Source organism: Camelus bactrianus, chromosome 22, assembly GCF_048773025.1.
Source record: "Camelus bactrianus isolate YW-2024 breed Bactrian camel chromosome 22, ASM4877302v1, whole genome shotgun sequence".
Lineage (NCBI taxonomy): Eukaryota > Metazoa > Chordata > Mammalia > Artiodactyla > Camelidae > Camelus > Camelus bactrianus.
Genome location: NC_133560.1, coordinates 29,163,997 through 29,186,464, shown reverse-complemented (window position 1 = coordinate 29,186,464; position 22,468 = coordinate 29,163,997). Strand labels below are relative to the sequence as shown.

Sequence of the window (22,468 nt, the reverse complement as noted above, 5' to 3'; positions counted from 1 at the left end):
GTAGCATTTTCCCCAATGTTGAGAGTTCTCTCATATGATTTTTTTCCAGTCTTTTCTGACTTTTAACTACCACTTGTCTGAGCTAAAATCTGGTACAGTATGCAATCTCCAGTCACTAAAGATTCGGGAAGCAGTTCTTACGTGCCCTTAACTAAATGCTGGGATTTTATGGGTGGGAAACTTGTATGTTTAAGCATATGAGACTGAAAATCATAATTTCAAGGTGTTTCGTGTAGAACCCAGTGGCTTTTGGACAGCTTACCACTCAGTACACCTGGAACCCACATAGGGAAGAATTTTCCCTGGGCAAGATGTTAAGAGCTGATATGGATCTGGGCTGCAGTTCCTTCAGGTTCCACAGGAAAATGTAAATAGTCCCAAGAAAAGTGAGATACTCACCCACGTCAGTCATTCACATTTTAACTAGATCTAGTTATATCTAAGTGTCATCCGAGAAGGGAGATTTTTGCCCTGGGAGAAAAGCTAAAAACTAATCTTTGAGTTACAATGTCACAAGGAAATGTAAATGCTCTCCAGGAAAGAACTATATGTGCCTGCTATCAGTCATTCACACTTTAGTTGGAATTAGCTCAAAGTGCTTTGAGCACATTTTCCCTTTGTCCTGTCAGAAACCACCTGAGGTAACTTTAGCGATGGATTTAAGAAGAGGGATCAGTGAGAAAAGCAGGGATACAGTGAACTGCCTCCTGGCAGGACTTGGCTAGAAATTATGGAAATGGTAGTGTTCACATTAGAACAAAGCAAAATAGTGGAAGGGACGCATCACCTTATTTAGGGAGTGTTACAGGGGAGGCATCTAGTCTCAGTGGGAATGCTGGAATGTGGGGACCCAGGTGGATCCATTTACTTTTGTAGGAGAGGGAACTCCTAAACACTAACTTTAATACAAGGTGAGCTTGTATTAGAAAACTTGGGAACCTACAGAGAAGGTATGCTTTGCATTTAATGTGTATTGTTTTATTCTTTTTTTTTTTAAAGTTAAATTGTATTTCTTTGTTTGGAATGTGTGCAACATGCACATGGCTCAAAATTCCAAAAGTGTAAATAACTGTGCAGGAAAAAGCCTTCGTCCTCCTCAAGGCCAGCTCCCGGCTCCCCACCCAAGAAATATTCTAGGAATACACAAGAAATGAATACATACATTCGTTTTTCCTTTTGTCACACACAGACAGTATCCTGTGTTTTGCACCTTCAGTTTTTTACTTAAATGGTGCACTTTCAACGTAGAAGTTATTGTCTTCAAGGGGAGTGAACACTAATTCTTAGGAGGTGAACAGATCTAACCCTTTTAATGTATAAAGCACAGATATACATACAGTACGCAAGCATATATGTAGTATATACTTGATATTGCAATTCTCTGGGAGAGCAGTTAGAAAAAATGTCTTCAAAGGCTCCTTGTGGGAGGTGAGCATTAAAAAAAAGTTGAGGGGGAGGGTACAGCTCAGTGGTAGAGTGCTTGCTAGCATGCACAAGATCCTGGGTTCAATCCCCAGTACCGCCATTAAAAACAAACAAACAAACAAACAAACCTAATTACCCCTCCCGAAAATAAAAATAAATTTTAAAAAAATTTTAAGAAGTTGAGAAACACTGATATAACTATATATTTTCAATATTATCCCATTTCAGTACATAAAGAATAATCCTCATTCATTTCACAGCTACATAATATTCCATCGTGATAATGAATCGGACTTTATTAATCAGTCTCCTGTTGAGGGGTATTTTGGTTATTTCTAATGTTTTAGTAAATGTATTATATACATGGTTGTTCATTATATATTTTGTGTGCTTTTTATTGAGGCAGAATTAATTCACAATAATGCACAGGTCCTAGGTGTGTTCAATTTGATGAGTTTTGATGATTCTGTACAATCATGTAACCATGATTGAAAATAAGATATAGACTATTTTCACCACCCGAGAAAGTTCCTTCATGTTCCTGTCCACTTAATTCCCCACTCTATTCCAGGCAACCACTTTCTATCACCAAGAATTACTTTCTGTATGACTGAAATATTATGCTGTACTCCAGAAACTGACACAACATTTTAAACTGATCATACGTCAATAAAAAATTTTTTTGAAGAGTTACTTTCACTTCTTCCTTGGGTTTTATATAAATGGAATCATACACTGTGTATTCTTTTTTGTCAGATTTCTTTTGTCACAATGCGTTTGATATTCATCCGTGTTGTGGTAGCTTGCTCCTTTTTATGGCTGAGTAGTATTGTGTCTTATGGAAATACCAGTCTGTTTATCCATTCTCCTGTTGTTGGATATTTGAATTGTTTCCAGTTCTGGGCAATTATGAGTAAGACTGCTATGAACATTTGTACAATTCTTTTTGTGAACATATATTTACGTTTCTCTTAGGTAAATACACAGGAGTGAAATTGCTAAATCATACGGTAAGTACATGTTTATAAGAGGTTGCCCAATTTTCCAAAGTTTCCCAAAGTGTTTGGATCATTTTGATTCCCACTAACAATGGATGAGCCTTCCAGTTGCTTTATATCTTCCACCAACATCTGATATTGTCTTTTTTATTGTAGTCATTCTAGCGAACATCTTTATAAGCGTTTTCATATGTCAGAAGTGTTTCAGTATGAATTAAGCAAAAATTCAAAGCAAAACTCACCTACACAATTATGTTTGGGAAATGCTACAAACTCTGTCTCCTCCAAGAGTATTACAGAGAAGTGTACATAAAGGCTCTGATAAGTCCTGTAAAGCTGTTTATTAGCACAGTTGGTCCTCAATCTTGTTTGACCACGACGTCCTCTCGTGTTGTGTCTCATGCTTAAACACATTGGTGGCATTTATTGTGGGAATTTTACTTTAGATTCCAACTAAGCATTGCTTCGAGGCATGTGGTTGTGTCCAGGAAATTAGATCATATGATGTCAAGGGCATTAAAAGTCCTCTTGTCCCTCAAATGCTTGTCCTTATCCTACTTTTTCAGATCTCTCTTTACTGGGGGCATTTAAAAGCCTTCTAAAGTTCATAATTATAAAATTACAAAAAAACAAACAAATATCCTGCAGGGGGGACTATGGGGTCTAAATCTACACGAAGGTGTAAATGAGCAAAGCCAGGTCCTTTCCTCTGGCAGATTTTGGGTAGAGGAGGAAGAAGAGTGCTATGTCAAGGACACTGGGGCTCTTGAGAGTCATTCATGGGGGTAAGAAAGAGGCAATGACAAGTCCAGATGTCAAACTTCACCTACTTTCTACACCAGGAGAGACTGTGCCTCCACAGCAAAGGCTGAATAAATATTATGACAGGGCTTGCTAAAGCCAAACCAAACCTCACAAATCCCTTCAAAGTCCAGCACAGAGTTAAAAAGGAAATAAAAGAGCTCCAAAGGCTGAGGGTGAGAATGGCACCAGCACCCAGAGGTGGGCAGGTACCGTAAGGCAGGGTCTCTCGCGCTAGGCACTGTGACACCAGGGCTGGGCATGCTCCTTGGGGGCCCAACCTGGGCACTGTGGGATGTGGGGCGGCGCCCCTGGCCCCCACTCACTTCGTGCCAGGAGCACCCCCAGTTGCGATAATCACGGATGCCACTGTCAGATAAGAGAACCACAGCAGGCGCGGTACAGAGTAGGTCTTCATTAAATGTTGTTGCATGAATACACAATAACTGGTCCACGGAGAAACATACACCAGGATGTGAATTTCTTTTTTTTAATTGAAGTATGGTCAGTTACAATGTGACAGTTACAATGTGTCCATTTCTGGTGTACAGCATAATGTTTCAGTCACACATATGCAGACATATCTTTATTTTCATATCCTTCTTCATTATACGTTACTACAGGATATTGAATATAGTTCCCTGTGCTCTGCAGAAGAAATATGGTTTTTATCTATGTCATACATTGTAGTTAATATTTGGAAATTTTGAACTCCCAATTTATCCCTTCCCACCTCCTCTCCCCACCAGGATGTGAATTACTTGCGAGCAAGGAGTGGGTCTGAGTTGCATGTACACCTAGCACCTAGCATCATGCCTGGCGCACAGAAGGCTTGATTTAGTCATGCATTCACGCAGCTCCCAACAGCTTCCTGTTGTACTGAGTATAAGCCAAACTCCTTCCCACAGAATGCTAGGCCCTGCATGACCTGCCCTCGTCCCCTCCTTCCCTCACCTGCTCCCTCTCTCCCCCTCACTCAGTCTGTTCTAGGTGCACGGGCCCCCTCACTGTTCATCCAGCATGCCAGGCACTGCCTTGCCCCAGGGCCTTAGCACACGCAGTTTCCTTGACTTGAAATAACTTTCCCAGTGGCTGGCTCCTTCTCATCATTCAGAACTGTACTTAAATGTCACCTTCTAGAAGAAGCCTTTGCCAGCCCTCTATTTGCCCTTTTCTGTGGCTACATTTAGTTTCTTAGTAGCATTTGCCCATTTACCAGTTTTCTGATGTGTTTATGCATTTATGGTCTAGCTCATCTGTTGCCTTATCTGCAGTGCCTAAAATAGTGGTTGGCACACAAGAGGTGTTCATTGAGTAAGCATATATATATATATATATCTGTATTTTGCTTCCATTTTTGTGTGTGTGTGTGTGTGATTTGGGGGGGGAGGGAGGTATTAGGTTTATTTATTTATTTATTTATTTTGATGGCTCAAACCCAGGACCTTGTGCAGCTAGGCGTGTTCTCTACCACTGAGTTGTACCCCCCGCGTTGAGGAAGCATTGACTGAGCACCTCCTGTGTGCTGAGCATTTCCTAGACACTGGGCGTCCAGAAGAGAATAAAAGAGACTCTCTTCTAGCCCCTAGGTGCTTACAGGTAGGGGCAGGGGAGGAATGAGGGAGGAATATAGGCAAGTGAACAAATTAGAGAATTTCAAATAGTGAGGGGTTCAGTGAAAAGAGTGATGTGATAAAGAAGCACGGGATGGGGGCTCCTCTCTGTTGGGGGGTCAGAGACAGCCTCTCAGCCGTCTGGGCTGAGATCCACAAATATCAAACATTCACAAATATGTGAACAGAGCGACCAGAGTTGGAGTGGAGGGGATAGGAGTTCCAGGCAGAGAGAACAGCTAGTGCAAAGGCCCTGAGGGGGGAATAAGTTTGGCTCAATAAATATTTATTGAAGGGAGGGTACGGCTCAGGGTTAGAGTGCGTGCCTAGCATGCGCAGGGTCCTGGGTTCAGTCCCCAGGGTTTCCATTAAAAATAAATAGATTTAAAAAAATAACCAACTAATTACCTCCCCACACCAAAAGATCTAATAAATATTTGTTGAGAACAAATGAATGACAGAGGATTCTAGAAGGAATTGGTTGCTCTGGTTTGGCCATGCAGGGCTTGCCGGGGGGTGGGTAGGGGCTCACCAGCTGCGATGGGGAGGGAAGCTCCTGGCAGAGGGAATGGCTCTGCCGAGGCCTGGGCTGTCTTGGTTTTGCTCTCTCCTGGGAGTAGACAGGACCCCGCCAGGACCCCGGGCTCTCTCGGAGCTGATGTCCAGGGACTATGACAAGAAACAGTCCCTGAAAGTAGGGGAGAGGTCATGGCAGAGCGGCAGCACGCCAGACTTTGGCCTTTGCCCTCTGCCGGCAGGAAAAGCACAAAATACCGAGATAACGGTCTTCCCTCCCCTCCCCCAAGCCTGCCCCGGTGTCACTGGCCCTCAATCCTGTCTGTCTTGCCTGTCCCCCAATCAGCACCTGGGGGTGGTCTGGGAGCTCCTCCTGACTATTTCAGCATCTTTTGAGGGTGGTGACAGAGCCACAGAGAGGAGCGGGCTGAGCCTGGGAGCCCTGGTGGTGGGGCGAGCCTCCAGCTCGGAGCAGACGCAGAAGTGTCTGGAGACAGAGCTGGTCGGGCTCATGGATGGGGATTTAGCAGCTGGAAAGGTGAGCCCTGCCACGGGGGAGGGAGGATTTATGCCAGGAACACTCCCCAAGCTCTCAGAATTGGCAGGAACCTCACACCCCATTGCACAGATGGGAAGACTGAGGCCCAGAGGGAGCATGCAGTGACCAAAATAGTGCCTCCATTCTGGGGCTGCTCTTGGTCTTTCTTCTAGCTTCCCCCCCCCTTCCAGAAGGGGGGAATTTGGGCAGGATGGGGATATAAGAGAAGGCAGCTCACCCCCACGGGAGCATCTGTCAAGCACTTTTTAAAGAAATTGGCTCTCAGGCCGCAGAGTGTCTGGGTCAGCCTCACAGCACAGATTTGGAGACCGAGGCTTAGCAAGTGGGAGCGGCAGGTTCAACCTGGGGACTGAGCCGGGACTGAACTGGAGTGGGACGGACCTTGGGGTGGTGTGCAGATGGGTAATGGGGAGGAGAGGGGCTAAGTGACCTCACAAATGTCCCCTCCTTGCCCCAGATGACTTCCTCCACCAGTCCCACGGGCCCCATCGACAGCCTGGAGCTCTTGGATCTCCTGTTTGACAGGCAGGATGGCATCTTGAGACATGTAGAGCTGGGCGAGGACTGGGGCCACGTCGATGATCAGGTGATAACCGACTGCAGGCACCGGGGGCCAGAGCCAGAACTCCGCTCAGCTCTGTGCATTCACTGCTCGTGGTGGGCGATTTTAGCAAAGCAAGTTATTGTGCTTAACCTCTCAGCTATCCTAAGGGGCAGGTGACATTACCTCCTTAAAGGTGGGGAAACCGAGGCCCTGAGAGGGGTGGTAACTTGTCCTGGGTCACACAGCGTTTTGGAGCTGGGCTCAGACTTCAGCTTGGGGCTCGTGCCTCAACACAGTCGGATTGTGTTCAGGCGCCAACACCAGAGGCAAGAACATTAGTTCTTTCCACCTTGCAGAAGGGACAAGTGAAGCCCAGAGATGGTCAGTGGCTTGCCCAGAGTCACACAGTGATTCAAAGCAAAGCATAGGCCTCCTAATTCCCACTCATCCTTCTCCCTCCCAGCAGGTCCTGCCAGGCCCGGACTCTGATGATTTCCTCAACTCCATTCTGGGTTCTGGAGATTCAGTGCCCAACTCCCCGACCTGGTCTCCTGCAGGCAGTGACAGTGGCATCTCAGAAGATCTGCCCTCTGACCCCCAAGACACCCCTCCACGTGGTGGGGTGGCTGCCACCCCAGTCAGCTGCCATACCACGGAGTCTGGCAAGGAGCTCTGCCTCTCCTACCATCCTGGGCCCCTCTACCCCACCAGGCACCCTGGGCCAGTAACCCACGGGCTCGAGGCCTCCGTGGCCATAGACCTGGGTGAGTTCCGTGTCTTCACTCACTACCCTCACCTTGTTCCAGGCACTGTACGCACATACCCGCCCTTTGAGGTGGGTGCTGGGACGCTGTTGTGGGCTCAATTTGCAGATGGTTAGGGGATGAGTCAGAGCTATAGAGCTGGGTGAGGGGGTGTGGAGCTCAGTGGTAGAGTGTGTGCTTAACATGCATGAGGTCCTGGATTCAATACCCAGTATCTTCATTAAAAAAAAGTTTGAAAAAAAGAGCCACAGAGCTGGGATGCCACCCTGCCAGGCTGGCTCCAGCCCCAGACATCATGCTGGCAACCTCGGTTTTGTGCCTCCCATGCCTGGGTCCCAGTAGATGCTCAGTGAAAGTGTGTGAGGTCGTAGGAGCTCAGGCCTTGGGGTGCACCTTCTGGACTTGGGGAACAAGTCTCGTGCAGAAGACGCCCCCAGAAGGGCATCTTTTGTCTCTTGAGCCTCGCAGTGGGGTGGGAGCTCCTATTTGTCCCATTGGAGACTTGACAAAACTAAGGCTGAGAGACGTTTCATCGCTTACCCAAGGTCACACAGCTCTGCCCGGTCGGGGATTAGAACCGAAGGCTGTCTGACTGAAGTCTGGGGCTCTCCAGAGCACCTATGATGTGCTAGGTACCTGGTGGGAGGGAACCACAGGTGAATCAGACCTGGTCCCTGCCCCGAGGGGGGAGATAAGGCCAGGCTGGCTGCAGATCTAGCCTTTAATCCTGGGTGATAACGGCCGCTCCCTCCTGGGCTGGCAGTGGGCTCCTGATAAAGTCCTGGTGAACTTGGGTTCCTGTGCTGTGGCAGAGGGAGACTGAGGCATCAGCTGGGGCTGTCCCCTTCAACCCAGGCCTGGGGGTCCTAAGCTGCGCCACAAGTCCCTAGCACACCGAGGTCAGTACTGGGAGCTTTGCTGGAGGAAGCAGGTAGAAGCTGGGACCTCAGGGCCCCCCCCCCCACCGACTGTCTCCTTGTCTCTTTCCCCACCTGCCCCGTCAGAAGCGTGGAGCCCAGGACTGCACACCGAGGAGCGGGCTGGGCCGGCCGGCTCACCCCCGCGCCGCAGCCCCACGGTGAAGGACCTCCTGCTCTCCGGCAGCGGCGGGGCCACGGTGAGCCGCCCTGCCCCCAACCGGGGTAGTGGGGCTGGGGGGCGCGCGGTCCCGGGGGCCCCGCTGCCTCCATTTCAAAAATAATAATAATAGCTAAAACTCACCAAGCACCTGCTATAGGCCGGCTACGCTTCTAAGTGGTTAAATGGGTTATCTCTTAATTCATAGCAACCCATGAAGATTCAGGTTCTTATCTCAGTTTTACATAGGAGCAAATGGGCACAGAGGGGTTCAGTAATTTGCCCTAAGTCACACAGCTGCTGCAGGCTCAATTCCTGGGCTGGCCCATTGGACCTGTTGTGCCCATTGCATGTTGACCAAGGGCCATCTGTTTCCTCTATCGGTAAACCAGAACTGCCAACCCAGTTAGTGTCCCCATTTCACAGATAAGCAAGCCAAGGCCCAGAGAGGTTGAGCCACAAAGTTACACAGCAAACAAGTGGCTGAGTCAGGATTTGAACTCCAGTTTGCCTGCTGCCCAAAGTTGTCCTGACAACCTCGAAACAAGGCCAGAATGCCCCTCCCAACTTAAGAGATGTGAGGTGAACACCAGCTGTGTACTCAGCCTCTGAGGACCTCATGGTCAAGAGGGGACAACTGACTACTCATGGAAGTGTATCGATAAAGAGAGAGGCAAGTCCAAGAAGGCTTCCTGGAGGAGGCAGAACTTCAGCAGGTCTTGAAGGATAGGAAACGTGAATGACTACTTTGGAAATGCTAACTGGCCTTTGTAAATGCATTAAATTTAATGTTGCATATCTGTGTGTAGATGACCTTGGAAAGTAGGAGACCATATCCCCATTTTGCAGATGAGCACACTGAGGTTTGGACCCTAAGAGAGACAATGGTTGTGCTGATTGATGGTCCGGAATTCTAGGGAGTGGAGTTTGATCCGATGAATGGGAGCCTGCCCCAGTCTCCCCCTTTACTCCTGAGCCTCCCATTCCACCCTGTGACATTGCTAAGACTTGGCACTCAGACAAGATTCTTTAATTTTTAGTGTTTCTATTTCATAATTTAAATTTAATTTTAAAATTGTTGCAATAGGCAAATGCACTCACACAGTCCAAGTTCCAAATGTACAAATGGGCACGTGGGGAGACTCGCCCTTCACCCCTGTTTCCCGGAGGCTCGCTTGTTTAACTTGTCCCTGTTTGTTGGATTTCCCCTCTGCTGTTGCAGATGGCATTGCCATGAATGTTCAGAGCCCAGAGCAGTGCCTGGCATGGAGTAGGTGCTAAATACATAGCTGTCGAGTGACTATTTGTTAAACAAATGACAAACTTGTATCTGTAAGATTAATTCCTGGAAGTGGAATTGCTGGGTCAGAGGTCTGTGTGCTGGTTCTTTTGAGCCCTAGTGCCAGCGGGCACGCTACAGCAGACGGATCGATAGTTTCTCAGATCTGATGTCTTATTTCCCCAAAGCTCTCACTAACCCTAAAACAATTCTCCTGGTTTCCCCACAGCAACATCACCTGGCAGCCCCCCACCTGTTGCGACCTGGGACCGGGCACTGCCAGGAGCTGGTGCTGACGGAGGATGAGAAGAAGCTGCTGGCCAAAGAAGGCATCACCCTGCCCACACAGCTGCCCCTCACCAAGGTGAGCCAGCGGGGCCCCTGGCTCCCAGGCTTGCCCCTTTCCTGCAGCTACCTGCCCACGAGTCTCACCTTTAGGTTTCTTGCATTAGAATTTTAGGACGTGTCTGTCATCGGAGCCAGAAAAATAATCCTCAGAGACAACTCAGTGGGGCTCTCTGGCTGGCCACAGTCCCCACCCAGCCTGTTCACTCAGCATCAATACCCAAATTTGCCTTTCCAGTCTGAAGACATCTTTAAGTCTTGATAACAACCAGCCCTGGGAAGGGCGCTGTTCCCACAGGTGGCCAGAAGGTGGCGCGATTTCACCAGCGCACAAAGTCGGTACCCAGTAACCGACTAGGATTGGGAGCTGGGACCCAGAACCCCCGCCTAGAGGCTCTGCAGGAATTCAGGGGCAGAAAACCTGGTCTTCAAGTCATTAGGGGTCTGCCCCCAGGTCCCTGAGTCTGGGATGGCTCCCATGGGAAGATAACAGCGTGAAGTTGTAGGGAGAATGGATCCTCCAGACTGACTCAGCCACCTCCCTGTGTCACTTTGCAGTATGAGGAAAGAGTGCTGAAAAAAATTCGCCGGAAAATCCGAAACAAACAGTCGGCCCAAGAAAGCCGGAAAAAGAAGAAGGAATATATTGACGGCCTGGAAACTCGGTAAGGCTGGGGCCCAAGGACTCTGCACTCCGGGGGGATCTTCACTCTGAGAGAGGGATGCAGTGGGGCTAAGGTCACAGTTTTCAGGACCTGATGAAATTAGAGCTGCTTCCTTCTCTGGGAGAGACCGTTTTTCATGTGAATAGCAAGGATGAAAAATGCTTACAGGTGGTACAGGGCTAGGGTTCGAGGTTTCTTTGTCTGCTAGCATATGTGATTTCAAGAAAGAGGACGGTATCATCCATCTAGTCCTGGCTCTCTGCTTGAAGATGGGACACTTACTTCCCTTGTCTGAGAATCACTGGTCCTGAGAGCTGCCATGGCTTCCTTGGGTGAGGAAGAAGGAAGGCTGAATTTCCTCAACTTAAGAATTGTGCACCCCAATCTCATCCAGTCACCTCTCTCAACTCATTTAGGGTACTGAGCGGCAGGCTCCTTATCATTCTTTAATAGAAACATAGGAGCTGAGCTAGTTCACTTTTTAAACCAAAAGTGATTTTTATCACATTACAGGTCTCTTTGGGTTTTCTATTTCTTCTCAAGTCAATTCTGGGATGTCATATTCTCCTGGAAAGTTGTCCACTTCAAACATATTGACATAAAATTCTTCATAGTTTTCTTCTATTATTTTTAAGCTCTGAGTAATCTATAGTTATGCCCTTTTAAATAACTCATATTGTGTATTTGTGCCTTCTCTTGCTTTTTATCTTGATCAGTCTTGCCAAAAGTTTGTCTATTTTATTATTCTTTTCAAAGAATGAATTTCTGGACTTTCCTCTCACCCCACTGTATTTTTGTGTTCTAGTTCTTTTATTTCTACTCTTAGCTTTATTGTGTCTTTCACTGATTTTTTTTTTTGTGGGGAGTTTATTCTGTTGTTCATTCACTAATTTTTAAATGTGTACGTTCAGCTGGTGAAGCTGTATTAAGGCTATTCATTTTCCTCTCAGCACTGCTTTAGCTGCATCTTACATATGTGGATTTGTACCATTGTCATTACCATACAGTCCCTAGGTCTTCCCTAATTTACACTGTGGATTCTTCTTTATCCCATAATGTATTTAGAAGGAGAGCCTTTTAGTAGGGGAATTTATTCTCCTTCCTGGTTGGGATATGAGGACTAACATATTCTCATGCCAGGATTTGAGAGTTCTGACTCTACATCTGAGTGGTCTGGGCCAAGACCACATTCACAGGTGGATGCATACGGGAAGCATCACTGCCTAAGTCTGGCATTCCATTCCCAATCCTGGGTGCTCAGGCTGGAATAAAGCCCCCACATCCATGCAAAGATGGCACCTAGAAGCCAGGCAGAACTGTGTTCGAATATTGGCTTTGTCACAGACTTGCCAGGGTGCCTTTGGATGAATGACTTCCCCTCTCTGGCCTTGGGTTCCCTGCCTATAAAGTGGAGCCTCACAAAGAGATATTAATTAGACCTATTGATGACAGGCATATTCTGAATGTCTCTGTGACATTGCCCTGCAGGATGTCAGCCTGTACTGCCCAGAACCAGGAGCTTCAGAGGAAGGTCTTACATCTTGAGAAGCAGAACCTGTGAGTCTTCATCCAGCTGGGGCAGAGGACAGGGGGAGCTGGCTCCACAGTCTCTTGCAGGAGAGGTGGACATGGGGGTACAGCCTGTGTGTTGGCAGGGCAGATCAGGGGGTAAGGGCTCCACCTAGAAATGGGCAGGCTGCATAGAGGAGGGGACTTGGACTTGGACCCTTGAAGGATGTATAGGAGTTCACTCGATGGAAGATGCTCCCAGTGGGGGAATTGGCATATGAATGGGCAAAGGCTAGGAGTATGTTGTGTAGAACTGTGGGTGATTCTGTCTATGGGGTACATCCACCTAGTCCATTTTTATTTAGCATCTTCTAGGTGCCAGGCATAGTTCTGGACACTGGGACCCCAACAGTGAGCAAAACAGACACGGCCCCTCCACTTAAAGAACTCAGTGTTGTGGGAAACATACTCAAGGCAAACAAAAATTATAAAAGACCTTTCAAATAGTGATTGTCACTGGGAAGAAAAGTAAGAGGGGGCTGTTTTAGACAGAGAGATCAGATGAGGTGATATTTGAGATGACACCTGATGGATAAGGACGAAGCAGCTACAAAAAGACCCAGGGGAACAGTGTCCTCGGTACAGAGGGAACAGCTAGTACAAAGGCCCCGGGGCAGGAATGCTTGTGTGTTGGAGGAAGAGTGAGGGAACTATTTGTCTGGAGCAGAATGAGAGATGGGGAGAGAAGGAGGAGGTGAGGCAGGAAGGGGATAGGAGCAAAGAGGGAGGGTCTGGGACTTTTAAAATCAGTGGGGCCTTGAGGGATGTATGGGATTCAGAACTCAGCCCTCAGCTGGGCAGGGGACTCACAAAATGGACAAGGAGCCAGTCAGCCATGTAGGGCTCAGCCAAGCCTACCCATTTCCCCCAAGGTCCCTCTTGGAGCAGCTGAAGAAACTCCAGGCCATTGTGGTCCAGTCCACCACCAAGTCAGCTCACACAGGCACTTGCATAGCGGTGAGTCCTGGCCCCTAGCTCCGAGGGGATCCTTGGCCTTGGCAAAGGGGCCTGTGGGAGGAGGTGAGTGTGAGTAGGAGAATGGCCCTGAGCCCCAGCTCAAGCATGATCCAGTCTTCTGGGCCTTGGTTTCCCTGCCTCTGAGATGAGTGTGCTCACAGGGGAGGGGGAGGGATGCGGTGACCCCGCTCCCATCTCTGCCAGGTCCTGCTCTTCTCCTTCGCCCTCATCGTCCTCCCCTCCATCAGCCCTTTCGCCTCCAACAAAGCTGAGAGCCCAGGAGACTTCACACCTGTGCGAGGTAGGTGGACATGGGTCAGTCCTCCCTCAAAACCTCTCTGGGCTTCACCGTGGGCACACTCCCCTTGGCTCCCCAGCCCCCATACTGGGTCTCTGGGGAACTGGACCCCTTGCAACTGCTCCCTGAGGCTGGGAGCTAAGGAAATAAGGGACACCAACCCCCCACCCAGCCCATCCCTCATGCCTCCCCAACCCTTGCTCAGTTTTCTCCAGAACTTTGCACAACGACGGTGCATCTCGAGTGGCCCCAGATGCTGCACCAAGCTCCGAGGCCCCAGGACCCTGGCCCGAGGCTGGTGTACTTCAGGAAGGGTCTCCAGGCAGCCCCGGGGGGTACTGGGGACCCCGGGACACGCCGTCTGTGGACAACTCGACAGAGGATCTAGACAACTCTACCCTGGTCCAGGGCACTGAGATGAAGGAGCTGGATCGGGCCACCCTGCTGGACTGTGCTCCACCTAAGCCAGCACTCAGCCCGGGACAAGTGGGGCTGGAGGCGGCGGGTGGGGAGCTGTGAGCACCACGGGGACATGACCCCAGGCCCCTCTGCTCGAGGGTGCTGCAGTGGACAGTGACAGGCCCGGGGATTTCAGGTGAGGGAGAGACCCCTGAGGAGATACCAGGACGGAGATGCATAGACTCACAGCTACAGACCCAGGGACCCAGGCATATGCAGAAACTGACACTCAGACACAGGGTGACCATAGGGCCACAAAGCCTGAGAAACACACACAGACCCAGGTGCAGGAGGAGACAGGAAGACACGCACAGACTGATCCACAGACCCAGACAGATATACATACCAGGCCTCAACAAATCCCCGCCCCAGGGACTCCCTCCTGCCCCCTCGCACACAGTGGGGAGGAAGCAGCCAAGACTGCAGGGACGCTGGTCCCGGAGCACGGCCTGAGCTCTGAACTTCCAGGCAGCCATGGCCCACAGCCACCCCTTTTTCTAAGACTGCCGTGATCTTTAATAAAGTATTTTGACAGAACACGTCTGGTGTGGAGACAGAGTAAGGTAGGGGCTGAATTAGAGTCTGGGGCTCTCCAACCTACATAAGGAAGAACTGGAGGGCCTAGAATGGAGAGGAGTGAGGTGGAGAGACCTTGGACTCTTAGGCTGGAGCGGCGAAAAGAGAGGCGCCAGAGGCGTCTTCAGCACCTTGGAGAGCGGTGACGGGAGGCGCGCAGGGTTCTGGAGGCTCTGGAGGGCCCCGGAGGCCCTTCAAGGGTGTCCGCGGAAGGTCTGCGGCAGTTGCCTTCCTGGGGGCCGGGCTGTCCACCCTGCTTGTTTACCGGTTGAGGAAACGGAGGCGTCGGAAGAGATGAGACCCGCCTAAGATCGCAGCAGGGGAGGATTGAGCCCTCCCCCACTGCGCCTGCGCTCTTCCCTTAACGCGTCGCCCGCCGCAGCGCTGCCTCCTTTGCGCAGGTGCCGGAGGATTTCAATCGCGATGAGGAGACGCCGCCTCTCTCATCCCTTTAGAAGGGATCATAGCCTAGTAGCAGAGGGCACATATTAAGAAATCACACTAATAACAATTACAGTCTTAGGGCTCAAGGAATGCCAGCTGCTGGTAAGGCCCTCTTTCACCCCAGGCCTAGATTGCAAGGACGCACTGGCAGACGTTCCAGGGGGCGAGAGGACCACACACTCATGCTCCCGGGGACTAGGACCTGGCACAAAGTTGTGGATGTTAAACACAGACTCAGATGCAAGAAACTCTGCTTTTATTGCATTGAAGGCTTTTCTGGAAGCCTGGTAGAAGCCAAGTGGACCCACCTCTTTGTCCCTCCAGCCCCGAAGGCAGTGCAACCTCTATTGTCTGTCCTGCCATGAAGTTTGGCTCCTAAATGGTGGCTATGCCTCCTTTCCCTCGTGGAGGGACTATGAAGGCCATTTTGGAGTAGGCAGGGGTTGGGGAGTATGAGGACCTGGGGGGCAGAGGGAGTTAATTCCTGTTTAGGCTGGAAACCAGAGAGGGCCTGGCCACACCTCCCAAGAACATCCTGAGTCAGGGGCTGGGGCCTGGGGGAGGAGCAGGTGCCGGGGGTGTGAGCTCCAGGGTCAGGGTTTAGGGCGAGGATGCTCCTTCCCAGGCCCCCAGAGCTAAAGGGGGGTGCAATGAAGGGCAAGTCTGCCCCGGAGTCTGGAGCCCAGCTCTCAGCGCCCTGAGGGCTCCCCCCAAGGACAGAGACAAGTAACAAAGTGAGACCAGTAAGAAAAAAAAGAATCCATAGTTTCTATAAAAAGCCCCGCCCTCCCCAGGCCCCCTGGTCAGCTGGAAACCACCTCCGCCTTCACTCTTTTGGGGGGCCTGTGGGGGACAGGACTGTCCAGCCGCTCCCTTTTGGGGCTGGCGGGCCCAGAGCCGTTGTGCTGGGCAGAGGGCTCCACTGTGGGCTCCTGCTTGGGGCTGGCAGGCGCTGGGCCGTTGTGCTGGGCGGGGGTCTCCTCCTTGGGCTCCAGCTTGGGGGCTGGCGGGCGGGGCAGGGGCGGCAGCGCCCTCTCCAGCACGCGGGGGCCGTCCCAGGCTGGGATCTCAAGGCCCAGGTGTTTCATGAGCCGGGTCATGACCTCATCTACGTAGCCGTGGATACGCAGGTCGGCATGACGGTCCTGCAGGGGTGGGGGCCGGTCAGGAGAAGGCTTGTGGGGGCCCACAGCAATGTTAGGGGTCAGGGCCGGGCTCTGGAACGTACATGCTTGGTGGGCTGAAGGTTGACGATGACCAGCCGGCCTCCGCGGCGCTTGGTGGCCAGTGGCAAGTTCCCACTAGGCCGGATTTGCAGGGAGGTGCCCAGGGTGACGGACAGGTCCGCGTTCCTGGGGCCCGGGAGGCATGATGAGTCTGAGCCCCTTGGCAAGGGTATCTGCAGTCCTCCTCCTGCCCTGTGAGGCTGAGGTGTGGGGGGGGGGGGCGTGGGGGGAGGGAGGCGGGGAAGCCGGCGGCAGGGCACCCAGCCACCGCGTTCCTGACCTGCCCTGAATCCTACCCCTCCCGCCTCCCTTCTGCCTGAACCTCCCACCCGGGTTGGCAGAGGTAGAGTTGCTGATGTGGGACTCCTGGGTTCCAATCCTGGCTCAGTCCCTTCCTGGCTGGGCAGCATGGATGGAGGAGTCAACTTGTGGCAGCCTCAGTTTCCTCGTCTGTAAAATGGCCCCAAGCAGCCCCCTCCCTGGGCTGTGATGAGGAGGGTGTGTGAGAGGCCTCTAGCCAGGGCCAGGGGTGTGAGGGCTCAGTATACAGGAGCTGCCACTATTACAGGGGAAGCAAGGCCCAGAGAGGGTGTGGACTGCTTCTTTCTGGAATCCTTTCCTGGTGTCCCCTGTGCTGCAGCTGGCTGTTTCTGCCCCCTCCCCCACCAGCCCCACCCTGGGCTGGTCTTCCGTCAGACCTGCTGGCCTCGTCGGCGAGAGCCAGGTCCCGGTCAGGCAGGGCATCCTCCCAGTCCAGGATGGTGTCTCTCAGCTCCCCCCTGCGATGGAGGGTTGGGGAGTCAGCAGGGAGACCCACCACCTCTCCTGGGGTCCAGGGCATGCGGAGGGCCGCTCACCTGCAGGCCCGCAGCCCCCTTGACTTGGCCACTGTGCAGAGCCGGCCGGTGGCCTTCAGGCCCATGCTGCCCACGACGGCGTCCCGGACGTACTGCCTGTGTCGGGGTAAAAGTGAGTCAGCCCACCGCCTGCTCCCTCCTGTGCGCCCACCCTGCGGCCCCACCTGGATGCCTCTTGCTTTTTTGTGGGGAGCTGTTCTCCCAGGAAAGCAGGGGCCACACAACCAGAATCTAAACACAAGGAGACATCCGGCAAACCCAGCATGGGGGTCTGGGGGGGCTGGCCTGGCTGCTTCAAAAGGCCCACAGCTGGGGAAACTGAGAAAGGTGGGAACTATTCCAAATAAAGGAGATGGATGAGACTTGACAGTGGCTCCCTGGGTTGGGTCCCGGACCAGGGAACACTGGGAATATGGACTGAGGATTGAATCATCGCCTTCTGTGGTTTTTACATTTCCCGACTTTAGTAACTGCACTGTGTCTCCTGGGAGATAAATGTCTCAAGGATTTAAGGGAAAAGGATGAGGAAATCTGCCCCTTGAACAGTACAGCAAATCCTAGCAACACAGAGAGAGAAGGAGAAACAAGTCGTGGCAAAACAGTGACACTGGTGAATCCAGGTTTTCAGGGTCAGCAAACTATGGCCACGAGGATCCAATTCAGCCCTCTGCTTCCTGCTTTTGTAACAGTTTTACTGGCACACAGCCACGCCCATTCCTTGATGTGTTGCCTACGGTGGCTTTCACGTTACAAGGGCAGAGCCAACGGTCATGCCAGAGTCTGGCCCAGAAAGCTGAAGACATTTACCATCTGGCCCCGTGCGGGAAAAGTTTGTGACCCCTGGTCTAGGTGAAGTGTGAGTTCATTGTAAGGTTCTTGTGAATTTTCCACAGGTTTAAATTTTTTCAAAATAAGTTTAGAGAGAAAAAGAATGTTTTAAAGTTGGGGCCCAACTGGTCTCAAATATTCCAGCTGCAGGGGAGCCCGGTGCACCTCTCCCCCCTGAGATGCTCACACTTGTGAGGCTGCCAACCAGCAGCGGGAGCCACGCCCAGAGCCCACCCGCTCCCGGAAGCTGGAAGAGGCAGGAAGGGTCCCTCCCGACAGGTTTCAGAGGGAGCACGGCCCTGCCAACACCTTGATTTTGAACTTGTAGCTTCCGCAACTATGAGACCCTCAATTTCTGTTGTTTTAAGTTACTCAGTTTATGGCAGTTTGTCCCAGCAGCCACAGGAAGTGAATACACCTCCCCAGGAGGAAGACATGCCCCCAGGTCCCACCCTGGGGGGGTCACGCCCTCATCTCTAGTTCACCTCTCGAGACCCTTGTACAGAGCCTGCCCCGGGTGGTCCCCACCCTGTGTGCCCGCCCGCACCCTCCGCAGCACTCACGTCTTACACTTGACACATTCTTCTACAAACATGTTTCCGTGAAGCTCTGCCAACTTGTCCCTGTGGGAGGAGAAGGAAGACGCTTAGTGGAGAAGGAGGGACCCCGGAGCCCAGGCCGAGCGAGATGCAGGGATCAGGGCTGGAATTGCCTGGGGACTAGGAGGAGGGGATTCCTCAGTTCTCCAGAGGTGCCCAGGAGGTGCTGGCAGTGACAGCTGGGCACCAAACCTTTCTCCCAGTTGAAGCACCACATTGGTCTTGAGAGGGAGGGGCTACCATCAAAGCCCATTTTACAGATGAGGAAACTGAGGCTTGGGGAGGGGGCGGCCCACCCAAGGCCAAGCAGGGCTGGACCCCGGGTGCACCTGGGGAAGCCGGAGCGCACATGCAGCCCGTCCACGTTCTGGCTGACTAGGAAGCGGAGGAGGCCCACGCGCTCCAGCTGCACCAGTGCCATGTGCGTCTTCGTGGGCCGCGCGTTCTCGAAGGTAGTGTCGAACTTGGGTGCCAGGCCCTGCTCCTCCATCGTCCAGACGCCATGGGGGCCCCTGAGGCGGCAGGTAGGAGAGACAGAGTTTAGGGAGCAGGGAGAGAGGAGGATAGAGGGAGAGAATGGTAGACAGAGAGACAAACAGAGGCAGAGAAAGATGGAGAATCAGAGAGAGACAGAGAGAGAGTGACACAGACAAAGATGGGGTCCAGGGGAAGGAAGGAGGGAGAACGCGGGATGCAAGGGCAGAAACTATTCAACAAACCCTTACTGCTGCTGTACTCAGCCTGGCCCTGTGCTGGGTGATGCTGGGGCCCCAGTGGACCCAGGCCCTGCCCTTGAGGAGGCCTCAGTCTTGTTGGGAGACACACAGGTGGACACAGGCCCTCCAGCCCTGTAGGGCTGAGGCAGAGGGAGGACCCAAAGCTGGGGCGGCCCAGTGGAAGTGGTGAGGGCTCTCTGTGAGACTGCGGGAAGGCTTCCGAGAGGAGGTTGAGCTGTCTCTTGAACAGAGAGGAAAGGGCAGGGCAGTTCAGACAGAAGAGGTACGCAGAGGCCAGGGGGCTGGCAACAGCCTGTGAGTGGTCTGGTGGCTGCTGTGGGAGCAGCAGGGGCTGAGGTTGGAGAGAGGATCCAGGGCTGGGTCAGGAAGGGCTTCGATTTCCAGTTTGAAGTACTTGGAACTCTCCTGTGTGGCAATGGGGAGCCGTGGCAATTATGGAAGGGGGATGAGCATCACACCTTAGAATTCTATCATTCCTCCAAGAATGAGGAATCTGTTCTGCTGTGAGAGTCTGTGCTGGGGGCCTGAGAGGCCTTAGAAAGAGAGTATAAATGCAAGAGGCCGGCCCTACGGGGTAGGGTTGCAAACTTAGCACCTACAGGAGCCACTCAGGGGCCACCAGTTTGAGACCCCTGCTTTTCAGCAACAAGACTCTTGTCTGACACAGGCTGCGTGAAGCACAGGGACGTCAGACATCATCTGGTCTCACACCTCATTTACAGGTGAGGAAACGGAGGTCCGCGTGGTTAAACCACCTGCCCCACCAGGTCAGATAGAAAAATATTTGCAAGTGAGTATGGAGCTAACTGTCCCCTTCTTCTATGGAAATAATAGAACCCCAATATTTAACCAAACACAGTGAGCCTAGACAAAAGACTACATTTCCCAGCATCACTTGCCGCTAGGTATGGTTAGGTGACCAAGTTCTGGCCAATGGGTTGTGCATGGAATGTTGGGTATGATTTAATGGGATAGGCTTAAAAAGGAGGGGTCTTTCCCTTCCCCAACACCCCAGGTGACTGACTGATCACCCCAGACTCAGTGGGAGGGAAGGCAGCAGGAAAGGTTCTGATGCCTGGGCATCTGTGAGCACACAGGGAAGCCCCTGGTAGCATGGCAGGCCCTGCCTCAACTTCCCTCCACACCCATGGACCTGAAGTCGGGGATGCCTGAGGCGGTGCTAATGCCCGCGCCTGTGTGGAACACCACGTTGGAGGACTGCCAGACTAGCTGCGCCAGCTCCCACACCTTCTGCTCCAACTCCTCAGGGGGGTCAAAGACCTGTTGGGTGAGAGAAAGCAGAAGGGAGGGGTCAAAACATGTCCCACAGTGCAAGGCCACAAGCCACAGGCTGAACTGCCCTGTCTTTGCCCACGGGGAGGAGAATGGATGGGAAAAGGCAGTTTGTCATCAAGTCCTTCCTCCACCCACAGCCCTCCAGGGCTCCCATCTCTCTCAAGGGAAAAGCCCAAGTTCTGTTCAAGGCCCACAAGGTCCTACACCACCTGCCTTATCTCCTCCCTGCCCTCCCTCCTCCCTCTCACCCCCTCACTCACTCTGCTCCAGCCACACAGGCCTCTTCACTGTTCCTCCAACACGCAAGGTGTGGTCCAGCCTCAGTGCCTTTGCGTGGGCTGTGCCCTCTGTATGGAATGCCCTTTGCCCAGACACCCACATGGCTCCCTCTTCACCTCCACTAGGTCTTGGCTCAAAAGTCATCTCATTTGTACACTCACATTCATAGCAGCATTATTTGTAGTAGCCAAAACGTGGGAGCAACCCCACTGTCCATCAACAGATTAACGGCTAAACAAACATGGTCTATACATAAAAGGGAATGTTATTAAGCCTTTAAAAGGGAGGAGATTCTGACACATGCTACAACATGGAAGAACCCTGAGGACATTATGCTCAGTGAAATAAGCCAGACACAAAAACACAAATGCTGTAAGATTCCAATTATGTGAGGTCCCTAGAGGAGTCAGATTCACAGAGACAGAAAGTAGATGGTGAGTGACAGGGGCTGGGGGAGGGGATGGAGAGTTGGTGTTTAGTGGGGACTAAGTTTCAGTTTGAGAAAATGAGAAAGTTCTGCAGATGGATGGTGGAGAAGGTTTCACAAGATTATGAATGTATTTAATACTGCTAAACCATACACTTAAAAGTGGCTAAGACAGTAAATTTTATGTTATGTATATTTTACCACAATTTTTGAAATTAGGGGAAAAAATAGTTATCTTAGTGATGTCTCCCCACCACCTGGTTTCAGTGCAGCCCCCAGTTCTCCTCATCATCTGCTTTACTTTCCTCCATAGCACATACCACCATCTGACTTCTTATATTTATTTGCTCCTCATCAGTCTCCCGGCTGGAACCAGGAGGTTTGGCCTGTCTGGTTCCCCAGTGTGGCCCCAGGGCAGAGAAAGGGGCTGGTGCACGGTAGGTGCTCAATAAACGTGTATGGAATGAAATGAAACACAGGAGAGAAGAGTGGGGTTTCACACCACCAGAGAGTTCATTAAATGCCTGACTCCTGACCCCTGACTCAGAATGAACCGCCTAGCCTTTTCGGGATGCCGGCAATCTTCCCACCAGTTTACAGAAAGCGAGAGGAGGCCAGAAGGGATGTGACCCGGCCAAGGTCTTGGTGTATGGAAGGACCTCCTCTCAGTGTGGCCAGAGGATCTTTCTGACTTAAATCCTCCAGGTTCCTCTCCAGGTCAAAACCCTTCCTCATCACCCTCAGGATAGTGCCAACGCCCCAGTTTCGCATTTTAGGCCCATCCTGGCCTCGTTCTGGAAACCTCTCTGGCCAAATCTGTTCTCCAAGTTTATTTTCACTTCCCCGCCTTTGCCCCTTCCGCCTGGAACTACATCCCCTGCTCTCCCATCATTACTTCAAGATGTCTCGGACGCGGGTCCTTCTCTCAGTCCCAGCCTGACCGACCCAGAGCTGGGCGTGTACGCGTCCTGGGGCGCGCTGGGGCGTCACTTCCCGCCCCCTCCCCACTGGGAAGTCCCTCCCATTGTCTAGCCTCAGTGTCTCCTGATATTCCCACAATACCCCGCTGTTGGCCGGCCCCGCCCAGGTCACGGCCCTGGGGACGGCCGCCGGGACCCCCGGCCGCGCTCACCTCCGGCAGGCCGCACTTGCCCTTGTCTGCGTACGGCGACAGCCCCGCAGCGTAATTCACCGACATCCTCGCGGCCCCAACGGGAACAATAAAGTTTCCCTTGTTGCGGCCGCTTCCGCCGGAAACGGGGGTGGGAAGGGGGAGGAAGGAGGAGCCGCATTCCCATCCTCCGTACAGGGCCGCCCCTCCCAAGGCGCA

The 22,468-nt window shown here is 52.0% G+C and overlaps 2 protein-coding genes across 7 annotated transcripts; one reads left to right on the top strand and one right to left on the bottom strand.

Moving 5' to 3' along the window:
- The first annotated feature begins 5,748 nt into the window (after nucleotides 1-5,748).
- On the top strand, nucleotides 5,749-14,408 carry CREB3L3 (cAMP responsive element binding protein 3 like 3). Of its 3 annotated transcripts, none has more exons than XM_074351083.1 (10): nucleotides 5,749-5,891; nucleotides 6,370-6,498; nucleotides 6,923-7,220; nucleotides 8,225-8,337; nucleotides 9,806-9,940; nucleotides 10,480-10,586; nucleotides 12,075-12,143; nucleotides 13,028-13,112; nucleotides 13,317-13,413; nucleotides 13,616-14,408. In XM_074351083.1, the coding sequence occupies exons 1-10, from the start codon at nucleotides 5,865-5,867 to the stop codon at nucleotides 13,927-13,929; spliced, it is 1,374 nt and encodes a 457-aa protein (XP_074207184.1). In that variant the 5' UTR covers nucleotides 5,749-5,864; the 3' UTR covers nucleotides 13,930-14,408. The 3 variants fall into 3 exon arrangements, with proteins under 3 accessions (XP_074207184.1, XP_074207185.1, XP_074207183.1); XM_074351084.1 differs by having other exon boundaries at nucleotides 6,920-7,220; nucleotides 8,228-8,337; XM_074351082.1 differs by having other exon boundaries at nucleotides 6,920-7,220.
- Nucleotides 14,409-15,128: 720 nt separating this feature from the next.
- On the bottom strand, nucleotides 15,129-22,405 carry SIRT6 (sirtuin 6). 4 transcript variants are annotated; one of them, XM_074351087.1, is made up of 9 exons: nucleotides 22,271-22,405; nucleotides 20,290-20,417; nucleotides 18,729-18,911; nucleotides 18,364-18,423; nucleotides 16,973-17,068; nucleotides 16,814-16,894; nucleotides 16,118-16,241; nucleotides 15,924-16,034; nucleotides 15,129-15,628 (listed from the first exon to the last, which is right to left on the bottom strand). In XM_074351087.1, exons 1-9 carry the CDS (start codon nucleotides 22,334-22,336, stop codon nucleotides 15,146-15,148), a joined length of 1,332 nt encoding a protein of 443 aa, XP_074207188.1. In that variant the 5' UTR covers nucleotides 22,337-22,405; the 3' UTR covers nucleotides 15,129-15,145. The 4 variants fall into 4 exon arrangements, with proteins under 4 accessions (XP_074207188.1, XP_010965018.1, XP_074207186.1 ...); XM_010966716.3 differs by having other exon boundaries at nucleotides 15,503-16,034; XM_074351085.1 differs by lacking the exon at nucleotides 22,271-22,405 and adding an exon at nucleotides 20,693-22,132 and having other exon boundaries at nucleotides 15,503-16,034.
- Nucleotides 22,406-22,468: the final 63 nt, after the last annotated feature.